The following is a 25,542-nucleotide window of genomic DNA, read 5'->3' as shown; positions in this document are numbered from 1 at the left end:
ATATTTCATTTGTATATATCTATATTTAAAATAAGTTCAGTTCTTTTGTCCAATTTTGTACTTTAATAAGCTCCACTATTATGGATTTTGTTATTATTGTTATATTAGGAACTACAATAAAAAGTATAAAACTACTGTAACCGAGAAATTATATCTTTCAAATTAAAAGTTGTAAATTGATTTGAGAAAACTTTTCTTCTATTTCCTTAGGAATTGTAATAGAAAAGTTGTATAGAATTTATAAAATACGCATATATATATATGTATGTAGGATCTATTTACCTTAGTAAAAAAACGCTAACATGTACTCGAAATGCAGTCATTTTTAATACATATATTACTAAAGAAGACGTGACTGCCATTTGATTAAAACATAAGATTCTTCAAATATCATCTTTTAACAATTTAAGTGATCTGAGGAAAAAGAAATTAGACAATAATTCACCTTCCCAATGATGACAAACAAAAATTTAAATAATATAGATGTTCCCAAAGTTTTTGAGCCAAAAATTAATATAATTTGTTTATAAAACTTTTAGTACTAGAATTATTAACAGTCCAATGTCCCCTTCCTAACTAGGGTTTATTCATGAGATACCAAAACCTTACTTAATGCTAAGTCAAATTCCTGCTCAAATCTCAAAATATTGGAACTTTGGATTTTTTCTTTCTTGTTTGAATAGAAAACACCAAACATTTCAGTTTATTTCTCTGCTTGTGAATATAAAGAAAATTCTGGTAAAAAGTGAGGCAAGAAGTATAAAAGTGAGAATCGTATAAATAGGTGAAATATTAGCTCAAACTACATTTTGACACCCCACAACATAAATATTCAGCCGGGAGCGGTGATACAAATGCGCGAAATATTTTTTTTTTTTTTTTTTTTTTTTTAGATTCTTTATTTGTCTTTATCATTTACTTACAAAGAAATGCCGCGAAATATTTATTTATAAAAATAATTGCAAGTAAGTGATAGAGATACTTTTAGAGATGCTTCAATAAATGATCTTTAAAAAGACTTTGAATGTTGCTCCTAAGCGGCATTTTTTACTTCAAGGAAAAATGAAACGTTTACAACTGAAACATAAAATCATTTTGCCGGTCTGAATTTTGTTGAAGATTCCTTGTACCACTGAGTATTCAGTATGTAATTAAAATTTACATGTTCCATTGGTCTGACACTCATGCATAAATACTTATTTTGAATAGGTTTCTTTTTTCGAATTTCATGATATATCGCATGTTCTTAATTTTTTTTATGACAACAGAAGATATTTTGGGTATAGTCCTTTCCATGACATCGCTCCATATGGGGCGATGATTTTAATTGATCGCCTCTTATGACAAGGGGCGATGTATTGGCTCCTTGAAAGGAGCGATTTAATAGCCCCTTATAACAAGAGGCGATGTTATGACTCCTTGAAAGGAGCGATTTGATAGCCCCTTGCCCTAAGAGGCGATTAAATGATCCTTTATCGCTCCATAATCGCTCCTTCTAAAGAGGTAATGATATGTCCTCTTATCCCAAGGGGCTATTTAATAAAATATCGCCTCTTCATGGCCCCTTCACGATTTTATATATATATCTGAGTTCCTTGATGGCCCCTACATCGCTCCTTCATCTCTCCTTCTTGAAATTTATATTACATTGTACTTACTTTGATGGCCCCTACATCGCTCCTCCATCGCCCCTTCATCGCTCCTACATCGCTCCTTCATCTCTCCATCTTGAAATTTATACTACATTGTACTTTGATGGCCCCTACATCGCTCCTCCATCGCCCCTTCATTGCTCCTACATCGCTCCTTCATCTCTCCTTCTTGAAATTTTTATTACATGGTACTTTGATGGCCCCTACATCGCTCCTCCATCGCTCCTCCATCGCCCCTTCATCGCTCCTACATCGCTCCTTCATCTCTCCTTCTTGAAATTTACATTACATTGTACTTTGATGGCCCCTACATCGCTCCTCCATCGCCCCTTCATCGCTCCTCCATCGCCCCTACATCGCTCCTTCATCTCTCCTTCTTGAAATTTACATTACATTGTACTTTGATGGCCCCTACATCGCTCCTCCATCGCCCCTTCATCGCTCCTCCATCGCCCCTACATCGCTCCTCCATCGCCCCGTACATCGCTCCTTCATCGCCCCTTCATCGCTCCTACATCGCTCCTTCATCTCTCCTTCTTGAAATTTATATTACATTGTACTTTGATGGCCCCTACATCGCTCCTCCATCGCCCCTTCATCGCTCCTACATCGCCCCTACATCGCTCCTTCATCTCTCCTTCTTGAAATTTATATTACATTGTACTTTGATGACCCCTACATCGCTCCTCCATCGCCCCTTCATCGCTCCTACATCGCCCCTACATCGCTCCTTCATCTCTCCTTCTTGAAATTTATATTACATTGTACTTTGATGGCCCCTACATCGCTCCTCCATCGCCCCTTCATCGCTCCTACATCGCCCCTACATCGCTCCTTCATCTCTCCTTCTTGAAATTTATATTACATTGTACTTACTTTGATGGCCCCTACATCGCTCCTCCATCGCCCCTTCATCGCTCCTACATCGCCCCTACATCGCTCCTCCATCGCCCCTTCATCGCTCCTACATCGCCCCTACATCGCTCCTCCATCGCCCCTACATCGCTCCTCCATCGCCCCTACATCGCTCCTACATCGCCCCTATATCGCGATAGATAGATAGATTGATAGATTGATAGATTGATAGATTGATAGATTGATAGATTGATAGATTGATAGGTAGGTACCTATCTAAAATTGAAATAAACTATTATTGGCATGCATGAGGCGGGCTACATTGAGTGGTAATGACCATGATACCCTGGCAATGTGTAGTTGCTGTAATACTCGCTGTAATATTAATTTAGCTGCAGGGGGGACTCGTCTTGCATGCAAAACGAGTTTAGATAGATAGATAGATAGATAGATAGATAGATAGATAGATAGATAGATAGATAGATAGATAGATAGATAGATAGATAGATAGATAGATAGATAGATAGGCGTTATCCTTTTAGAATTTTTTTTTTCAATTTTGTTCAATTTTGTACCCCCCCCCCCCCCCCCCCCCCCCCCCGACTACCGACGAACAACTATTTTAGGTTAGGTTAGGTTTTAGGCTAGGGAGCCGAGCGCTGCGGCTAGGCAGGCAAGGGGGCCGAGCGCTGCGGCTAGGCAGGCTAGGGAGCTGAGCGCTGCGGCCAGAGTTCATAGTTCGCTGTCGGGGGGGGGGAGGGGGGGGGGGGGGTACTCAAATTTTCAATATTGAAAAAAAAATTTCTAAGAGGATAATACCGATAGATAGATAGATAGATAGATAGATAGATAGATAGATAGATAGATAGATAGATAGATAGATAGATAGATAGATAGATAGATAGATAGATAGATAGATAGATAGATAGATAGATAGATAGATAGATAGATAGATAGATAGATAGATAGATATATAGATAGATAGATATATAGATAGATATATAGATAGATAGATAGATAAATAGATAAATAGATAGATAGATAGATTGATAGATTGATAGATTGATAGATTGATAGATGGATAGACAGACAGATGGATAGATGGATAGATGGATAGACGGATAGATGGATAGATGAATAGATGGATAGATGGATAGACAGACAGACAGATAGACAGACAGACAGACAGACAGACAGATAGATAGATGGATAGACAGACAGATGGATAGAAGGATAGATGGATAGATGGATAGATGGATAGATGGATAGACAGACAGACAGATAGACAGACAGACAGACAGACAGACAGATAGATAGATGGATAGACAGACAAATGGATAGAAGGATAGATGGATAGATGGATAGATGGATAGATGGATAGATGGATAGATGAATAGATGAATAGATGAATAGATGAATAGATGAATAGATGGATAGATGGATAGACAGACTGACATTCTACCTTGTATTATAGCAGCTTCTCCTTGTATCTATGACCTCTATTTTAAATTGCAATGTTAGATTACTCATTTGAATAGATTACTTAATAAATATATTAAAAAAATATATTGAGTTTTTTATTTTGTTTTTTTTATGTTTTTTTTCAGATAAGGTAAAATGATAAGATAAAAGACATGAGAATTTTTAAAAATATTTTTTTTTGTAATAGTGAAAAACAAATTGTAAGCAGGGCTATTTTTACAGAAACAACATGGGTACGATATGAGAATGATATAAAGTCAATTTGTTTTGGAGACCTTCTAAATACTGATAATTTATGTCTAGATTATAGAAACTTTAACATCAAATCAAAGGTCAATTTCAATTACATGGAATATTTGAGACTTAGGGGATTTGTTCAACACAATATTGCTATATATAGGTGTAAACTTTCTAAACCCCAAACTAAAATTAGTTCACTATTTTTAAAGCCAAAAGTAAAGTCAAAACATTTTCGTTACTTCTTATCAAATGATGATCAGAGGATAGAAAAGTGTAAGTCTTATTTAAATAGGTATAACTGGGCGAAAATCAGAGAATTTGACATAGAGAGAGAGCGCAAATGGCAGAAAGTATGGACTTTGTCCTTTATTCCAATAAATATACGAGAATTCTCGTTTAAATCTATAAACAATTATAACTATTTTAATGCTAATATCGCTAATTTTAGGCCAGAGTCTCCAGAGTGTACACTTTGTATACTAGACCGGAATCTACCCGCACCCAAAGAAACTGCCCAGCACTTTTATCTGGACTGTCCTGTCACAACTGATATTACAACCAACTACTTCTCAGACTTTCTACATAATATTCAACTTAATTTTGACGCAAGCTGGCTGTTAGTAGGAGTTCCAAAAACGCTCACAAGTAATATGATAACCGTTTTAAATATTGAAATTATACTTGTGTTATATTTCATCTTTCAGTCAAGACTGAAAAAAAAGCTTCCATTAAACTCAAATCTACTTGAATTTATTTCCTTTCAAAGGAAATTTTTGCTTAAGAGCAAAAAGTATAAACTAGGATATGAAAAATTAACAACAATTCAATTTGACCCTGGATAAATTTTATTCCTACTCTGTCTGTTATTCAGCTCTAGGGTAAATACCTAGGTAAGGGACCAGTCGATAATGATCCTTCATTAATCCTCTGGCGACTCTTAAACCTAACAGGGTCAGAGCTGTATACTATCAGAATACCTGTCCTTGCCCCACTCATCTTAATTCAGTCTGCCAAGCACATCCTATATGTGATACACTATTTCTTTAAGGCTTTATTGATGACTGGGCTCAGGGAATATCACAGGATGTCTGACTTAAATTAAAGAGGCAATAACAAGGTAAGGGACCAGTCATCCTCTGGCGACCCATGTACCTAACAGTGTTAATAAAACTGTCCATGCCCCTCCCTTACTTATTCAGTCTGCTAATCACATCTTAAATGTGATCCATTATTATTTTATGAAGACGTAAATTATGACTGATCAAAGGGAATGTCACAGTATGTAAAAATCTTTTCTTATAACCAATGTAATTTTGATATGATATTCTTTAATATATGTGTACATAAATAATTTTTATCCATGATTTTTTGAATATTGAGAATGACTTTTAAAATAATATTGATAAACTTTAAATGTAAATTTTGTATGTAAATGATAAAGACAAATAAAGAATCAAATAATAATAATGATGTTTTATTTGTAGAAGGGGCGTTGTAGGGGCCATATAAATATATTAAAAATATATTAAGTTTTTATTTTGTTTTCTTCTTAGTTACCATCTATGTATTGCAATGTATTGCAAATTTAAGGAAGGAGGGATGTAGGGGCGATGGAGGAGTGATGTAGGGGATATCAAGTTGCAATGTAATATAAATTTGGAGAAGGAGCAATGGAGTGGCGATGAAGGGGCGAAGTAGGGGCCATCAAAGTGCAATGTAATACTAATTTGGAGAAGGAGCGATGTAGGGGCCATCAAAGTACAAAGTAATATAAATTTGGAAAAGGATCGATGTAGGAGCCATCAAAGTAGAATGTAATATAAATTTGGAAAAGGAGCGATGTATGGGCCAGCAAAGTAAGTACAATGTAATATAAATTTCAAGAAGGAGAGATTTAGGGGCGATGAAGGAGCGATGTAGGGGCCATCAAAGTACAATGTAATATAAATTTCAAGAAGGAGAGATGAAGGAAAAATGTAGGGGCGATGAAGGAGCGATGAAGGGGCGATGGAGGAGCGATGTAGGGGCCATCAAAGTACAATGTAATATAAATTTCAAGAAGGAGAGATGAAGGAGCGATGTAGGGGCGATGGAGGAGCGATGTAGGGGCCATCAAAGTATGTACAATGTAATATAAATTTCAAGAAGGAGAGATGAAGGAGCGATGGAGGAGCGATGTAGGGGCCATCAAAGTACAATGTAATATAAATTTAAAGAAGGAGAGATGAAGGAGCGATGTAGGAGCGATGTAGGGGCGATGGAGGAGCGATGTAGGGGCCATCAAAGTAAGTACAATGTAATATAAATTTCAAGAAGGAGAGATGAAGGAGCGATGGAGGAGCGATGTAGGGGCCATCAAAGTAAGTACAATGTAATATAAATTTCAAGAAGGAGAGATGAAGGAGCGATGTAGGGGCGATGTAGGAGCGATATAGGGGCGATGGAGGAGCGATGTAGGGGCGATGGAGGAGCGATGTAGGGGCGATGGAGGAGCAATGTAGGGGCCATCAAAGTAAGTACAATGTAATATAAATTTCAAGAAGGAGAGATGAAGGAGCGATGTAGGGGCGATGTAGGAGCGATATAGGGGCGATGGAGGAGCGATGTAGGGGCCATCAAAGTAAGTACAATGTAATATAAATTTCAAGAAGGAGAGATGAAGGAGCGATGTAGGGGCGATGTAGGAGCGATATAGGGGCGATGGAGGAGCGATGTAGGGGCAATGGAGAAGCGATGTAGGGGCGATGGAGGAGCGATGTAGGGGCGATGGAGGAGCGATGTAGGGGCCATCAAAGTAAGTACAATGTAATATAAATTTCAAGAAGGAGAGATGAAGGAGCGATGTAGGGGCGATATAGGAGCGATATAGGGGCGATGTAGGGGCGTTGTAGGAGCGATGAAGGGGCGATGGAGGAGCGATGTAGGGGCCATCAAGTTGCAATGTAATAAAAATTTCAAGAAGGAGAGATGAAGGAGCGATGTAGGGGCGATGTAGGAGCGATGGAGGAGCAATGTAGGGGCGATGGAGGAGCAATGAAGGGGCGATGGAGGAGCGATGTAGGGGCCATCAAAGTAAGTACAATGTAATATAAATTTCAAGAAGGAAAGATGAAGGAGCGATGTAGGGGCGATGTAGGAGCGATATAGGGGCAATGGAGGAGCGATGTAGGGGCCATCAAAGTAAGTACAATGTAATATAAATTTCAAGAAGGAGAGATGAAGGAGCGATGTAGGGGCGATGTAGGAGCGATATAGGAGCGATGTAGGGGCGATGGAGGAGCGATGTAAGGGGATGGAGGAGCGATGTAGGGGCCATGGAGGAGCGATGTAGGGGCGATGGAGGAGCGATGTAGGGGCGATGGAGGAGCGATGAAGGGGCGATGGAGGAGCGATGTAAGGGCCATCAAAGTAAGTACAATGTAATATAAATTTCAAGAAGGAGAGATGAAGGAGCGATGTAGGGGCCATGGAGGAGCGATGTAGGGGCGATGGAGGAGCGATGTAGGGGCCATCAAAGTACAATGTAATATAAATATCAAGAAGGAGAGATGAAGGAGCGATGTAAGGGGATGGAGGAGCGATGTAGGGGCCATGGAGGAGCGATGTAGGGGCGATGGAGGAGCGATGTAGGGGCGATGGAGGAGCGATGCAGGGGCGATGGAGGAGCGATGTAAGGGCCATCAAAGTAAGTACAATGTAATATAAATTTCAAGAAGGAGAGATGAAGGAGCGATGTAGGGGCCATGGAGGAGCGATGTAGGGGCGATGGAGGAGCGATGTAGGGGCCATCAAAGTACAATGTAATATAAATATCAAGAAGGAGAGATGAAGGAGCGATGTAGGGGCGATGTAGGAGCGATGAAGGGGCGATGGAGGAGCGATGTAGGGGCCATCAAAGTACAATGTAATATAAATTTCAAGAAGGAGAGATGAAGGAGCGATGTAGGGGCGATGTAGGAGCGATGAAGGGGCCATGGAGGAGCGATGTAGGGGCCATCAAAGTACAATGTAATATAAATTTCAAGAAGGAGAGATGAAGGAGCGATGTAGGGGCGATGGAGGAGCGATGAAGGGGCGATGGAGGAGCGATGTAGGGGCCATCAAAGTACAATGTAATATAAATTTCAAGAAGGAGAGATGAAGGAGCGATGTAGGGGCGATGTATGAGCGATGTATGAGCGATGTAGGGGCGATGGAGGAGCGATGTAGGGGCCATCAAAGTACAATGTAATATAAAATTCAAGAATTAGAGATGAAGGAGCGATGTAGGGGCGATGTAGGGGCGATGTAGGGGCCATCAAAGTACAATTTAATATAAATTTCAAGAAGGAGAGATGAAGGAGCGATGTAGGGGCGATGAAGGAGCGATGAAGGGGCACTGGAGGTAAAGGACTATGGAGGGGCGATGGAGAGGCTATGAAGGAGCCATCATGGGGCTATAGTATAGCCTCTTATCATAAGAGGCGATATTAACGCCCCTTCAAAGGAGCTATTAAGAGGCCATGAAGGAGCTATAGCATAGCCTCTTATCATAAGAGGCGATATGAACGCTCCTTAAAAGGGGCTATCACATCGCTCCATATGATAAGAGGCTATGCTATAGCTCCTTGAAGGAGCTATAGAAAATCATCGCCCCATATGGAGCGATGTCATGGAAAGGACTATACCCATATAACTTACTTTGTCCGTTTGTCTATCCCTGCCTTTTTTTGTTTATTTATTGCTTTGGTAAATTTTTTTTATAAGAAAAAAACTTGTAAAATTTGTATGACCACTTGCAAACAAAGTATGTAAAAACATGAAAAGTTACTCTAAATCCTGTTCTATAAGCCAGAGGTAGGTTAGACTCAGGAATACAGGAATGCCAAAATGGATGATTAATGTATATGCCTGCAATTTTCAGGTGTAAAAATCTATCGTTGTTTTGGAGGTTCAAGGGTTGTAGATTATTTTAAGCATAATTATCCTCTTTATTCCTGGTTAGCCCGTTGTGCATTTATTTTATCAACTTGAAATTGTAGAATAAATTTGTGTCTTGTCAGACTGGAACTACTTTTACTTCCGCCTATGGCTGCACCCCTTGCTAATGGAATTAAGGAAAGGGTGTTATGTTATAAGACTAAGTGAATAATTTGAAATTTAATAACAACAACCAAATATTTTTTTTCTTTACATGGGTAAAAATAATGACTAGTTATTAAAATAAAACAATAGAGGGGGAAGAGGTTAAATAAGTCTATGTCCCCACCCCGTGGACCATATAGCAACTTCAAACTGGGTTTTTGAATATCAGCCCATAGCATTGTAATTACTAACACAGCAAAGTCGCTAAAAAAGAGCTTGCAGATAGGAATTTTTAGCATTTAATTGATTTATAGACAATACCTGCTTACGATTTACTTGATAAAAATTAGCTTGTTATTGCTGCGCTTTTATGATCACGATTATCCTTGTTTAAATCTATTTCTTGACACAAATTTAAGTGGGGCAACTATCTTTGGGCTCATTTTTGCCAATATTCATAAATTTCAAATATTTCTGTTCTTCTAGAAATGATGCAAAAAGGTAACGAGAATTACACAGACAAAATCCATATTTTGCTAGTATACACTCATATACACCAAGTTCTTACATTACTAACTTACCATAAATGAGCATTCCTGTAACATTAAGGACTGATTTTAAAAGCCAAGCAACTGATAATAATTTCAACTTCGTCGTCTATTTAAAAAATGTAAAATTTATAACAAACTTTATATGAAGAATTTGTCCTATTATCTTAAATTGTCTAAATTGTGATTTCTATAATATTTCCCACATTCTGCAATTTCGTTTACGTCGATTTTATGACCTTAATGTCAAAATTTTTTTAAAACATGTTTTTACGTCGTCAGGCATGTTTAGTTTTTAGGAATAAAGCGTCTAAGCTTCTTAAACATCTTCAACAGCTTAATTTTCTAATAACAAAATGTGTTTATTTCATAATCAGATTATCAAAGTAAACCTATTTGAAATATGAAACAAATATTGTGAGGAAGACTACTCAGATTATTGGTTATAAGGGTTACATCTATCTAGTATTATTTTTAGAAAGACTAGAACTAATACTCTGACTGTCCACTTTTTACAGCAACTTGCAGCTGCGCCCCTAGGATCTAGAGGCCTGTTATTCAAAAGGTTAGAAGGGTCTAAGGTTTGTTGTTTCAAAATGATATATTTCAACTTTAGGAAAAGATATCATACATATTAAAATAAAAGTCATGAACATTCTACATATATATAAAGTTACTGTGTAATCATAATTACTATTTTAATACAACACAAAATATTAAATAGCAAAATTGTTATAATAATGAGTTATTATACAGGTTAATAGTAAATGGCATACGTATGTCATTTAAGAAAAGGATTAATTCCTTCTCATTGTTAAAAATAGATAAGATACCCACAGTCCCACAGTGGGAAAAAACATTGGACACAATGTTATAATATAGTTAAAAATCATGATAGCACATATAATGCAAAAGTAGATAAAACAGTGAATAATATAATCACAACAATAATGATAAAACATCATTAATATTCAACTGTTAGGTGTGTTATGTAGATTGATAATATTTCGATTCACAGATAAATTTTATACTTTGTAGTCTGATACAGTTTTACTTAATATCTTAGATAGATATTCACTAAATTGAAACATTGATTGAAGAGGTATAAACCATTGCTTTGCTATTGCTTCTATTTACAGTTTGTACAATGCTGTTTTCATCTGTCATACTATTTTAGCGGAAAATTTAAATTGAAGATGCCAGAAACGATAACATGTCGTCTGCAGCTCGACGCAACACATCCAATAAAGGATGCCTTTAACTCATTTTAATAACTGGTAGAAACCAACAGCCTGAGTAATAGCCAGAGGATAAACATTGAGCAGCAACCAACAAATCTGATCCTCAGCATGATTTGTTTAGTTTCGAGATATTCCCATTGTGCATGTGTGGTGTGTAAAACAGCGGTCACCTGTGTCACCTTACATCTTGGGGATGAGGAGAAGGAAGGTGTGAAGGACCAGATCGGATCGTATAACAAGCGCACATTGTAACTTGACTGATTTTTTTTGCAGAGAAAAAAAAAGGTGGCTTCACTGTTTTCGATGAAGAAGGCAGATTTATTTTTGATGGTTTTGATGTTAACAACACATGAATTAGTATGGGTACCCATACAATTTTCAACCCATGTTTCCAAAGAGCTGACTGTAAAGGTAAGATTGAAAAAATTCAATCTACACAGGATTGAATATGAAGACGTCTGCTCGTCTCCATTGTCTGTTTGCTACTGAAGGGTCTAAGGTATATATAAACTAATGAGAAATACTCCCTCACCTTTTCCCTAAACTAAAAGTGGGGGGTGTAAACAATAACATAACCCCCAACCCTACCACTAAATTAACCTTTTTTTTGAGTGTGGGGCTTTTGTGTTTGGTATTCTAATGTATAAACAAATGCGAAGAGGGTAATCTATATAGAATCATAACTTTTAAACAACAATTCCTATAATGGTAAATGGTAATAGCAAAAGTTTCAAGATTTTTTTCCGTATGCAATTAAGACTTTTTACACCTTTGCACCTTATTTATAATTCTACGTTATTTATATTCTGAAAAATATGTTTGACTATTTGATGTAATTATTTCGCATCATAGGATGACCCAATATTACAATATTGATAAATAGAGAAATATTAGACTCTCTCACATGTTCATAAATAGAGATATATTAGACTGTCCCAAAATTGCAATATCGATTTATTAAACTCGAATATTTATAATTTATTAAGCGTCGATTTTTTTATATTGTCATTCTTTTTATAGGAATAATTATGTAAGGTTTGAAACTAACCGAAAAATGTTGCTGGTTACGATTACCTCTAAAATCTATGAATTTTAAAGGCCTAACAAACGGCTGAACGTACATGTTATGCCCGCACACCGTATTAAGCGGCAAAAGAATATGTACAAATAATATAAAATAGCCAAGATCCAATGATGCACAGGGAAAGCTGCAAGTGTGAACTGCAAGATAACTGTGCATTTTTTTAATTGCTGACTATTCCAGATTATTAGAAGGCCTTGGTTGTCGGTTAAAATTCTGTGAGAGCAAAATTTGTAGTTTCACTGTTTGGCCGTTAGCAGCCTTTAAAATTCATAGATTTTCGGAGATATTCGTTACCAGAAAATTTTTACCGTAAACTACGCCTGACCCAAAAGATTTATTACGGACGGACATACCCTGATATACAAACCTTTTCCTCATAAAAAAAAACCTATAAGCTTTCCACACAATGTAATTACCATTATTATTTGGCAGCCCACGCAACAAACCAATTCATTACAAAACCTTTTATATAAAACACAAATTGGTTAATTTTTGGTAAAATCCTTTTCCAGAAAACAATGATGATTATTCACATAAGTAGAGAAACAATAAAACTGAAACTACAATTTTACACTCAAGAGCATTGGTACCCTACCCCAAATTAGTCATAAATCTTTCGTAGACCTTTGAAAAGCTTCATTGTAAAGGAGAAACATATTGGTACACCGAGATCCTACGCACGACAATGTTATGATTCCAGAAATTTTACCTGCTATTTTTCAAAGACCCAATAGAAAATCGGGACAGGATCTTTGACTAGTAGGTAAAGTTACATAAAGCTCTTGCCCAGTCTATTCTTTTACTTTAATAAATAGACATCCTGTTACATTTTTTTTACAAAAGCATCGCTTCAAAAATACTAATTTAATTTGTAATGTTTCCATTATTGTATAAGTAAAATTATTCAACAACTGCATTGCATTCAGGGACAAGGGATAGTGCATGCCAAGAAAAACCTTTGTTTTTCAACTTTTGAGTCAAAATAATTTTATTGCTTTTTTTCATCATGATTTAGTAAACGAATACAAAATCTATGAATAATGAAATTCTAATAATTTTTCATTGGCATTTGCCTATTAATCCTGAAAGTAATACTGCATAAAAGCATTAGCAAATCTGTAATTTGGTATTCGTACTAAAAAAAAGTAAATAAAATTAACATGTTGAAATACTATTTTGTGTCAGAAATATTAACTCTTATAAGCTATACATACAGTCTTTAAATGTTGATAAGGTAAGTACAATATTTCAAACATGCCTCTAATCTGGTGCTCGCCGAAAGTGCCGATCGAACGTTAACCCCCCCCCCTTCTTATTATAAAATAAACTGATTATAAAAATGAGCTGTACTATACATAAGGGACAATGATACCCCCCCCCTCCGTATTTTCAAGTTTTTTCTAAAATTTTTGTGGTGGGGGAGTTTTAGTGCTCAACAAGTCACTTTTTGGGAATCCGCCAAAAATCCTTATTAGTTTAAAATTAACTTACTATCATTATAACGAATTAACATTGCCGCACTTAGATTATAGTACACTAAAAAACTAACGTTGTGGTGAGGCAATAATATTGTGACGCACTCCTCCACGTTGTGACGCTACTAATTATCCTCAGAGTACTGTCGACTTTAAAATTCCTAGAACGAAAAAACACTTATTATATTATTTATATGTAAAGGAATACATTAGAATTCAGCATGCACATTGCATTATTTGTATTTATAGGTAACGATGCTACTCTTTAATAAAGTATTTCCGCACTTCATTAGGTTCCTTTCAAAAAAATATAAAAATAGCTTGTTATGGCTGCAATTTATAAGGTGTGATTGACCGTAAACATATTTCTAGTGTGGAGGAGTTAAAAACTACTAAATAAACAATAAATTTCTTCTAATAATGACGTTATTAATGACGTACAAACAAATCTGTACTCTTGAATAACGAATACGTTAGTGGCAAAATATTGCTTTTAATTGAAAACATTACTTTTCTTAATACCAACATTGTTTTTGTAAGTAAATTTTCCTTATATTTAGCATTATTGAAAATGCACAGGATTAATTTCACATATCATTAGTGTTTGCATACAATCACAACAGATAGGGACAACCATTCTACAATTTTATATTTTATCAAGGGACGAAGCTTAATCAGTTCAACTTTTGCACCACTTTTGATTTCTGTGACGTAATAAAAATGTTAGATTCTCCATCTCTTTGTCTTGTCTTGTGTGGCCTTCTCCCTACATAGGGACTGCTGCTCCCTCCTGGCACTTCTTTTTATGTCTTGCTAAATTAGATTTTGACTGCTCCAATCCACATATGTCACAAGCCTTTCTGTCTCCCCTAGGTCTGGGTTGTCTGGGTTGATCTTCTCCCTCCCCATTCCTACATGACTTTCTGTGGCGGGCAAAATTTGATTTTGTGACCTCAGTAAGGCATTTATCACATTTTTTGAGATCACTACTTGAGGCCTTTAGGCCTCCACAGCCTCGGTTGTGGTTGACTAGTGCTGATTTAAGCTCGAAAATTGTTTCACATCTATCACATTTAAATTTGACTTTTTTGTCAGAGATCTCGTGGATTCTTTTGGTATGGATAGTAAGACCTGCTTTTGATAAAAAAACTACTCCACATCCTTCATAATCACAGGTCAGAGATTCCTCTACAGCAGTATTCCTTTCTCCTCTTTCTTCAGATGATCTTTTCCCGCCACGTCTTTCCCAGGTTTCAAGGTTTTCAGATCTTTTCCTTACTATTTGCTTCCAGATCTTTCTATCAGATGCCATCTGTCCTATAATCAACTCCCGCCTCCTTGATTATTTTCTTCCAGTATAGGATGGTTTTCCTTTTCTTTCCAGGTAATTTTACTTTGTCCTCCAGGTCTTCTAACCAACCCAAAGTTGCTGCTATGACCATTCTGTTGTCCTTCATTCTAATCACATGGTCAATCCTTTCTAATACTCTTTTCTCTATCTTTAGCCTCACATTTTTCACTCCCAGCTCGTTTCTTACATCCTGCATGTTTTTCTGTTCATTCTGCATCTGTATCAATGATGGACCATTCTTTTTTGACCAGATGTTTCTGTACATTCTGTCCATCGTTTTCTGTAGCTGTTTCATCTCTCCTATCTGCCAAGTTCTCACCTGACAGTCAAATAATAAGGTGCTTTCCGCGCATGCTTCCACTATTCTTGCTTGCATTTTCTTTGACAGTTTAGATCCTTTCAGTCGTCTTTTTGTCTTTGCCCATGCTCCGTTTGCTCTCTTAATTCTCTGTTTGATATCTTCCTTGTTTCCAATGTAAGATCCAAGCATTCTGATTTTCTCTCCTTCCTCTGTACCAAAAACTAACTCCTCCTCTTTGTCGTCGTTATTTTTCTCTTCAAATTTGTTCATTATTTCTTTTGTAACCTTTAGACCTTCAACCAGTTCTTTCTTTCGGCCAACTATGGTGGTATCATCGGCAAAAAGAGATAGATCAATCCTGACTCTTTTAGCTTCAGAGTTAGGTTTTTCAGATCTATTACCTGGGAATGAGTTACCTGGGACAAACATAAAGGGGACACCCATCTCCACCCCCATTTCATCAGCCTTCCTCTTCCTCTCTCTCCTCGCGATCCTCATTACTGGTTGATGAAAAGCATTGAACAAAATAGGAGATGATGGACATCCTTCCTTGAGGCCTCTTTCTGGTGCCCAGGTAGAGCTTGTTCCTTCCCTTGATTTGATCTTGTAGTGGGTGGTTTCATGGAGGTCTTGGAGTACCCTTAGGCACCTCTCCCCCATGCCATATTTTTGGAGGATCTTCCAAAGGGCTGGTCTGTTAACTCTAGGATAAGCTTTGCTAAGGTCCAGTAATTTTGCTACAGGCATCTCTTCTTCATCAATCACCCCTCCTTCGGCTGTTATTCTTTTCCTGAGATCATCTGTATCCTCTTGAATCCTGATCATGATTTGCATTGCATCAGCTGTGGATCTGTCCTTGCGAAAACCAGATTGATTGTCATCTATGAGGTTTAGTTGTTCAACCCAGATCCTCAATCTATTGGCTAGAATCCTGGCAAGGATCCTACTGGCAATTGACAAAAGACAGATTCCTCTATAATTTCCAGGGTTGTCAATGTCTCCCTTCTTAAAGAGTGGTATAACCAATCCTATTTTCAGGGCTGCCTCCCACTTGTAAGCTGAATTGCAGAACATAAACTGGATTAACTCTATCAATTCTTGCAGAATTTCAGGTCCACCTTTGGTGAGATACAACAATCTTACACCATCCTCACCTGGGGCAGAATCCTTCATTTTCTTCATTTGTTCTACAATCTCTTCTCTTTGAGGAATTTCATCAAGCTGTTCACTCCATATTTTGGCTTCGTCTGTTTGGCTTATGTCTTCAATCTCCTCTATAATCTTGTCAATCTCCTCGGGTTTATTTTCAAATCTGTCTTCGGACACTTTTTGGAAGTGTTCTTTAAACTCCTCTTTGGTTAAATTGGTTGTGTTGGCAACTTTAGTTAGTCCTCTGCCTCCTAGTTTTTTAAGATTTTTATAGACTTCAAAAGTGTCACCTCTCTCTCCAGCATTTTCACAGTTTGTAAGGATCTCATTCCACCACTCTAATTCCCATCTCCTTGTCTCTCTTTTCAACTCTTTTCTTGCTTCTTTCAATTCCTCTATGCTTGCAGCTATATTGTCCTCTAAGTTATCTTCAGCTGCTGCTCCTGTTCTCTGTTGTTCAATCAATGTATTCCGACTTTCTATTGCTCTGCTAATTCTTGCTCTCATTCTCTGGACTTCTTCATCCTTGTCAACCATCCAAGGATTCTCTATTCTTTTCTCCTCTCTTCCACAGACCTCTAGTGCTGCCTTGGTAACTGTGTCGGCGATTTTCTGCCAGTTTGTCTGTTCTCTGTTGTCTTCTGTTTGATTCTCTAGTAACTCTGTAACTTTCTGTCTGTATCTTAATTCTGTTTCTTCATTCCTCAAAGATTCCCACTTGATCCTGGGTATTCTTGCTTTCTTTTCTTCACTGTTATATTTTTCCCATTTTCTTACCAAAGTTAGTTTCTTAGGTTTATGGTCAGAGATAGATGATTCCCCAACAGTGCTGACTTTCTTAACATTTGCATGCCTTTGTTCCTGTCTCATTAAAAATCCATCTAGTTCATACCATCTACCTAGAGCTGGATGAAACCATGTTCCCCTCTTCTTATGGCTATAAAAACTGTTGACGTGTGCAAGATCATTTTCTTCACACCAAGCAAGCAAATCAAGACCTTGATGATTACTTTGCCTGATGCCAAACCTGCCACAGATACCAGGTCTGTTCTCTCCTCCCCCTATGTGAGCATTGAAATCCCCTCCAATAACGAGGATGTCCTCCCTGGCCGCCCACTGCTTATGTTGAAGGAGGACCTGCTTGGCTTCTTCAATCTCAGCCTCGTTATTTCTTACATTGACAGGTTGATATGTAGATATTAATACAGTTCTGTCCATTTTGACAGACACTGTTCTTTCGTCTTGTTTCTTTTTTGACCTTCTTTGCACCAAAGTTTTAAAAGTTCTCCCCTCAAAAGTATTCCTGCCCTAGTTGAATGTATAATCGCTGTCAGGTTGTCATTTTCTCCAAGCCATTCCACTCCATTCCTGGAGGCTCTTACTTCACTTAAAAGCACTGAATCCCAGTTGTTCTTTTCTGCTATTGTTGCCACTGATTTAGCTTTTCTTTTGTTGAAAGTGCCCAGCGACATTCGTTGGACATTCCAAGTTATTATATCCAGATGTTTTTTGGTTTTATCATTGGCTGTTCTTTTTTCTTTTTCTTGTATCTCCTTTCTCTTTTTGTTCTTAAACCTTCTGCTGTCTTATCCCTCGGTCCTGGATTGGGATGGATGGTAACCAATCTCCACTTGATCTCCCCCTCCCTTACCCCCTTTAAAACCCCTACCCCAAGAAGTGCCCAAGAGGGCCTACGCCAATAAATTTTTAAAGAGAAGAAGAGTTTGGCTGTTTCTCTTCTTCTCTGTTGCCAAAAAAAGACGTCTGTTGGTATTCCTCTCGCGAGTCTTCCCTCTGACTTGTCTTCTCGGCCTGCTGACCAATTTGCCACTTGCGCATTCCCACTTCCACCAGCTGGGAGGTATGGCCATACTGGAAGCTCTCCATCTCTTTTTTTTGGGTTTTCTTTCCTTCTTCTTCTTCATTATATGACGTCACAGAAATCAAAAGTGGTACAGATTGGGCTTCGTCATATCAAGGACGATTATGTCCAATAGCAGTAAAGCTTTTTCAATTGTATCATGGAACTATAAACATACCCAAATGCCATTTTAAAAGAATGTTTAGATTTTGTAATAAAGGGAATTGAGAGAATAATGAGAATTTTATGGAGAGCGGATTTTAAAATTAAAATCGACTTATTACTAACATTGTTGAGAGAGAGACAGACAGAAAAATAAATATACATGCAAAAACTATCTTATAGTAGCCTAGCTACTTCAAAAAATACTTTTCAGTGTAGGGATTTTTCCTATATATTATTCGAAATGATATGATTCAAAGGACAATCAGGCAATAAAGAAGCGTAACATAACTATAACTAATTTAATAAATAATAATAAATACGTTCATGTTGGGTTGCTTTTTTGTGATAAATTCAATGACTGGTCCTCCTAAGTTACATACAAACATTCCATGATTTTGAATGTTGTTGGACATAAATCTCCCTCCCACTGGCAATAATATCCTAATTGTCTAATCAGCTGAAAAAAATCTCTCAAAGTTGCATCAATCTCAATATCAATGGCATTTATACATATTACTTTTGTTATTGGTGGCTACGACCCTAGGCTTCTACGGGCACCTGAAGTGGGGAAGGGTGGGGGGGGGGGGAGGTAATTTTTGTAGTAGTAATTTTGACTTCTCTTAGAACAGTGGTGGTACCCTCCCCCAAATAGTTGTAAAACTTCTCTGGACCTATAAAAAGCTCCACTCTAAAGTAGAACCATATAGGTTCTGTTGTTAGGGAGGGGGGGGGGGGAGTGTTGCTAATATTTTGCTTCTTTGAGTACTAACCTATTTTAATTTTTGATATCCGCAAGTATACATGTACAATATGTTTTAAGATAAAGAGTTAGGGAAAATTGTCAGATTACTTAATTTTTTACCAATTTCTTTATTAGGCCTATCAAATCTAAGATTGTAAAATAATCCTGCAATATTTCAACCAACCAAAAGCAAAAATTAACACTATTCCAACACTAAGGGAAAGATTGATTAAATATGCATTGTTCTATCTCTGTATTCCTACGTCAAACCTGAATAACAATTATAGGAAGTTAATATCGAGATTAGTTGTGCATGCTTAACATACGGGGGGGGGAGTAGAGGTGTTCGCACACTTAATAACATAACATACGGAGTTTGCTGACAAAAAAACAAGAATATCAGTTGCTTTTCACTTTTTAAGTGTGTTTTATGAGAACCTTTTCATAAATAGTAATTTAAAGAGTATAGAATGTGTTTATGTAACAGTTGAAGTAGATATAGGTATTAAAAGGGAATTTTAATTTTTTTTACAAATTAATAAAGTGCATAGAACAAAATATATACTCTTCTGGTATGTATTTTTTTTATTTTTGTTAAAATACTAAATTAATGCATTAAATAAAAGGATATGTCTGTTTATCAATAACATTTTTGATTTTACATCTAAAACAAAACTCAGGAGGATTTGGTGGTTACCTACATCCAATGAGGGATACCCTAATTGGGGAATGTTGTACAATAGCATAGGACAGGTAATTTGCAAATGGAATACTGATTTATATCAATTTGAAGAGTAAACATGTCATTTTATTTATACACATAGGTAGATGAAATTAATAGGCATATCTATTATCTAATATACTAAGGTATTTTGATATATATGTAGTTTTGTATTGGACATAAAACGTTCCATAAAAAATATGGCAAAATCTCATTGGCTAGGGGCGATGTAAAGAGATAACTTATCAATGACAAAACTTTTTGACAAAAATTTATTATTTTATTAGCTTCTTTTCTTAAAAATAAATAAATATTTGAATTTTGATCAACTGGAAGTTCTGAAGTATAATTATAATATTTAATAATTAAATGCTATTGTTAGGTCAAACTGACTTTAATTAAAAAAACATGTATCTTTAAAATAAAGTCAACTTGGATATTAATGTAAGGGAAACAATCTAGGTATACAATCTAATTGGTCCGCTTGTCTGTGGGCCATTCTTCAAAGCCAATAATAATTTTTTACGTGATAGAGGTTTTGTGATTTTCATTTTGTTTGTTACATCTTACTCTCACTTTAACTAGCTTTTTTTATGATTTTATCATAAAACACTTATTTCAAACAACTAGGTTATATGAAGTAATGCCTTATTGAAAACATGTGTCCTATTTTCTTCAAGGAAATCAGGAGTAAAACACAAATAACTTTTATTAAAAAAAAAGAATGGTCTTCTTGAAAAATGCAAAAAATAACAAAAAATTGAGTTTTAAAAATTGGAAGAGTTTCTAGATTTATTTCAAGTATTTAATAAAAGTTCGTAGTTTTTCTTTTCTATAGTCAAATCATTGCATTTACTGAGTTTGAAACTAGCATTACTAAACAATTACTAAATTACAATCTACTGTTCTGTTTTTGTTGTGCCACATATGGACATAATTATCCTTGTCACATAAACATTACCGATCACTAGACTTAGTACAAGAGTGGAAGAAAATAGGGCACGTTTATACAAATCTTACAAAAAAATAAGTTTATAAGTAGCAAATACTTTTAAAAACGTTGCTTGTTGAAAGATTTAATTATCTTCTGTTCAAAATATTCATAATTTAAAGCATTTACATATTACTATCAACTTAAGAGAATATAAAGGCATTTTGGATCTTGGAAAGAAAACGAAGTAGCAGGTTACGTCGTATTTTCACGGTAGCTTTTCTCCTATTTCTAACCCCTGCAGGGGGTTCTTACCCTGCGGGGCCTATTTCCTAACCCTACCGGACAATTTTTAACATTTACCTGACCTAAAATAATTATCAAAATTTATTGTGAAAATAAGAAGAAACCCGATACTTCGTTTTCTTTCCACGATCCGACATTTTGATTATGTATTCGCACTTATATGGATGGCAATACTCTTTTGAATAAGAAATAATCCAGATACATTGCTAAAACATGTAAGGAATCAACACAAACCAGCAACAATGATATTAAGGGAAGATTTATTTAAACATGATATATTCTGAACTTTAGATATAATTGGACGATAATACATGGTTTATAAATTAGCCACGCTACTATAAATAGGGTTACTGAAATAAGGGGACACCACGAAGGGTTGAAGGGATCAATCCCCCGCGGGAAAATGCCAATTTCCGGGACAATATTGCCGCCAGCTAAAAAATGGGAGGATGGATTGTAGATCAACATTTTAAACAAGAGAAATAAGAAAAATATTTATGAATATTGAATATATTTAGAAGAAAAAAAACATGTTCATTATCATAAAAAGAATTAAATTATATTATTATAAAAATCCAAAAAAAACAGTTTTAAATGGTTTGATCACTTCTTTTTCCTCTTTACCATAAATTTTGTTAATATTACACCCCTTAGATCTCTATTTTACTCCACATTTTCTTAATAAGAACAGCTACCAAATTATCTTGATAAGGAAGTGGTTGTGACTGATATATTAAAGATAATTTAGTGTCATTACTACATACTAATGTACAAATTACGACAATTTTTTTTAACATGGTTGTTATGACCCTTTGCAGCCTTATTTGTTTTACAAAATGTTAATCTTACTATAATTAACAAGAAAGTGTATGTTATAGGCTGGCCAACTTAGAGGAAGTACTTAACAAAGTGTAACACAAAGCCACCCATAAAAACCAAAGAAATGCATAGAGCCAGTTACACTAACAGGGCAGTGAATTCTATCAAAAGAAACACAAATAAAATTGAGTTGATAATTATGAACTTTTAATAATACAAGGATGATACCAACAATATAAGAATAGTTAACAAATTTTTCATTTTTAATTAATATTTATGTATTAGCTACTTTCAGATGATATAAATATTTTCGCAAAACTATTCTAAACATACTCAAAGTCTGATGTATAATTTGGAATATCATAACAAAACATGTATGATATATAGGTATATATGTATATTCTGTAGAAAAATAATTTTTTTTATGATGCATGTCCATGTTCCAATAGCTATAACAGCAGGCAAGCTATGAACAAGAAAATATGAGAATACAGGGAAAGTGCATTTTTTAATGATTGTATATTTTCTTTAAAAAATTGGGCATGTAAAAGGCAACAAAGTAAAAATTGATTAATGAACATTACAATATCTATTTTAAACAACGTTATAACAAATTTCGGATCATGGAAAGAAAACGAAGTAGCTTGTTTAATCGTATTTTCACTGTAGATTTTCTCCTTTTCTTAGCCAACGCAGGGCCAATTTCCTAACCCTGCAAGGCAATCATTAACATTTATCTAACCTAAAAAAGCTACTGTGAAAATGACGAAACCCCCCACTTTTCTCTCCATGATCCCAAATTTCATTTAGAAAATAATTTACAGAAACAAAGAGAAAAGAAATTTTTAATCAATCACTTTTTAAAAATAGTTCACATAGATATGCTCTAGATTGATAAAAATCTAATTAAAAAATATTGTTTAAGTGGTTTCCAAGATTTTACTGGACTATTAGGACAATTGATTTAAAAATGAAATATGGCTTTCCAAATGATGTTGCAGCAAACTTAAAATTTATTCACAGTAATTTTATGATTGGGGGACAGTAATATTTAATTTCATACAGAAATATTGTATTTTATTATACTGAAATAAATCTTTTCATCCTGTTTATGTTCTCACATTCTTTCATTTTTTTTTATATGTTTTCTTATTTTTTTTTCATTATTTACCGATGGTTCGTCTGTCCTTAATACTTCAGTAACTCTGATAGTCCAACTTTTTAAAATGCACCATTATCCGTTTGTCCACTTTTTCATGATATTATCATTATCCTAACTTGTTTAAAATAACGACTTCTAGCACGATTAGGTTCAATGTTTGACGAACTTTGAAATCATGATTGATAATTTTAATGGGTTATAAAAAAGAAAGAATTTTCAACAAGGTACAATGTTATAAGTGAAGCATCTTTGTAATCAAGTCATAAAAATTCAAGTATATATGTCCTTAAACAGAATCCTGAATTTAATCAGTTTTGTAACAAATTTACTTACAATTTTATTTATACCTATACATTTATCTTCTGCTTTTGCAGTTCTTACACTCTACAAGTGTAAAAGTTCGTTTGTCCTACCGTTTTATAGCTTCATTTTTATAGATGTTATCATCTTTGTTTTAAAGATATCCATCAACACTTACCCATGCGATAATGTAAACTTTATTGCATTAAACAAGAAATAAATTTGCTTAGGTTAAAATTTCTGCGTTATTAAATGATCACCAAAAATATAAAAATGAATGGTTGACTACAGAGACAGAGCACTGAAAAAGCCATTTGCTGTATCCTTCTTTATTTCCTAATATAATTCAAAATATATTAAAATTAGGGTGTTTACAAAAGAATAGTTTTTTTTGTATACTAGAGAAGATTTTTTGTATGAATCTTAAGATTTCAATAAGTACTGAACCAATTGAATACTCCATTTTGACATGGGTTCTAGCATATTTTTAACCAAAATTTAATTTAAAAAAAACAGTTAAATGATATTGTATTATCAAAATTTGTTTTGAAAACAGATACACCCTATGAAAGATAGATCCGCTTTCAATAAACAATTGTTTGATGTAGATCAATACAATTTATGTAATGGACGGATTACTTATCAATTTTGTTTTGTAATAATAAATGTATTGTTTTATATTTTATTTTATATTATTGCCGCTTTGTCTCAAAGTGCCTAAGTAAGCACATAACCCCCCCCTTCTTTTCCTTATATTTTAAATAAATTGTAAGTAAAGGAGAAGGATAATTTGTTTTCTCGTATTCATTCGAATCCGGTGGATAGGAACCGGTTCTCATCCATACGAAAAAACTATGTCTAAGACTAGCATCGTATTATATCCAGCTTTCTACGAATATAAAAATGTACAATCATAAGATTAATACCAGTTTTTTTACCCGTGCCTTCGGCACCTCGGGGCAAAAAACTGGTTTTAATCTAATAATTGTACATTATCCGCGGAAAGCTGTTTATAACACGATGCGAGAAATAACTATTCCTACGCCTAACCTCGAGGGTTGCCCTTACCATAACAAGGCTACTCTGTGCCCATTATAAACTAACCTAATCTTGCCCAAATAAACAAAAAAACACAAAAAACTATCAATCTCTTTTATTTTTATTTTTATTTTTAAAACAAGGATGACAACATCCATAAGTAGCGAAGCACAAAAAATCGTCGATTGGAATACGTACATGTAGATTTAAAAGTTTTTTTTTACCAAAATCAAGAATAGATTTATTGGATAAAATAAACATGAAACCTTGTTTTATTTTGCATGATGACGATGGTCAAAGTAAATTATATAATAGATGCTCATAACAATGGGAAAAATTATTCTGATACAGATATCCCATAAAAGTTTGAAAATTGCATCAAAATAAACAAAGATATGGGGAAATATGTAAAACATATAAAAATAGCCAAAAACCTGATAAAAGGCAGTCTGGCCGTCATGGTTGTTTTATTAAAACGACAAAAAATTAAATTTTTAAATCCTTAACTTAAAAAATTTGGAAAATCGGACCATATACACTGAAGATATGGAAAAAAGTGTTAAATATATAAAAATAGCCTAAAACCTGCTAAAAAGGCAGTCTGGCCGTAATGGTTATTTTGTTTAAAAGACGGGAAATTTAATTTTGATATATATAACTGAAAAATTTTGAAAATCGGACTATAAACACTGAAGATATGGAGAAAAATGTTAAATATATAAAAAAAACAGCCTAAAACCTGCTAAAAAGGCAGTCTGGCCGTCATGATTGTTTTCTTTAAAAGACGGAAAATTTGATTTTTATATCTATAACTGAAAAAATTTTGAAAATCGGACCATAAACACTGAAGATATGGAGAAAAATGTGAAAAATATAAAAATAGCCTAAAACCTGCTGAAAAGGCAGTCTGGCCTTTATGGTTGTTCCTTTAAACGACGGGAAATTTAATTTTGATATCTGTAACTGACAAAATTTTGAAAATCGGACCATAAACACTGAAGATATGGAGAAAAATGTGAAAAATATAAAAATAGCCTAAAACCTGCTAAAAATCG

The 25,542-nt window shown here is 35.1% G+C and overlaps 1 protein-coding gene across 1 annotated transcript; it reads right to left on the bottom strand.

Annotated features, from left to right (window-relative positions):
- Window positions 1-14,942: 14,942 nt before the first annotated feature.
- Window positions 14,943-17,660, bottom strand: LOC145326571 (uncharacterized). The gene has a single exon (XM_080169942.1). The coding sequence runs from the start codon at window positions 17,658-17,660 to the stop codon at window positions 14,943-14,945; it is 2,718 nt and encodes a 905-aa protein (XP_080026068.1).
- Between the last annotated feature and the right edge of the window lie 7,882 nt (window positions 17,661-25,542).

This window comes from Acartia tonsa, chromosome 8 (assembly GCF_053477335.1).
Source record: "Acartia tonsa isolate MP-2025a chromosome 8, ASM5347733v1, whole genome shotgun sequence".
NCBI classification, from domain to species: Eukaryota; Metazoa; Arthropoda; class Copepoda; order Calanoida; family Acartiidae; genus Acartia; species Acartia tonsa.
Note: the sequence above shows the minus strand (reverse complement) of the source record. Positions and strands in the feature narration are given on the sequence as shown.

Excerpts from the sequence above, each read along its gene's own strand:
- LOC145326571 (XM_080169942.1), bottom strand. The coding sequence starts at position 17,660 with ATGGACAGAACTGTATTAATATCTACATATCAACCTGTCAATGTAAGA.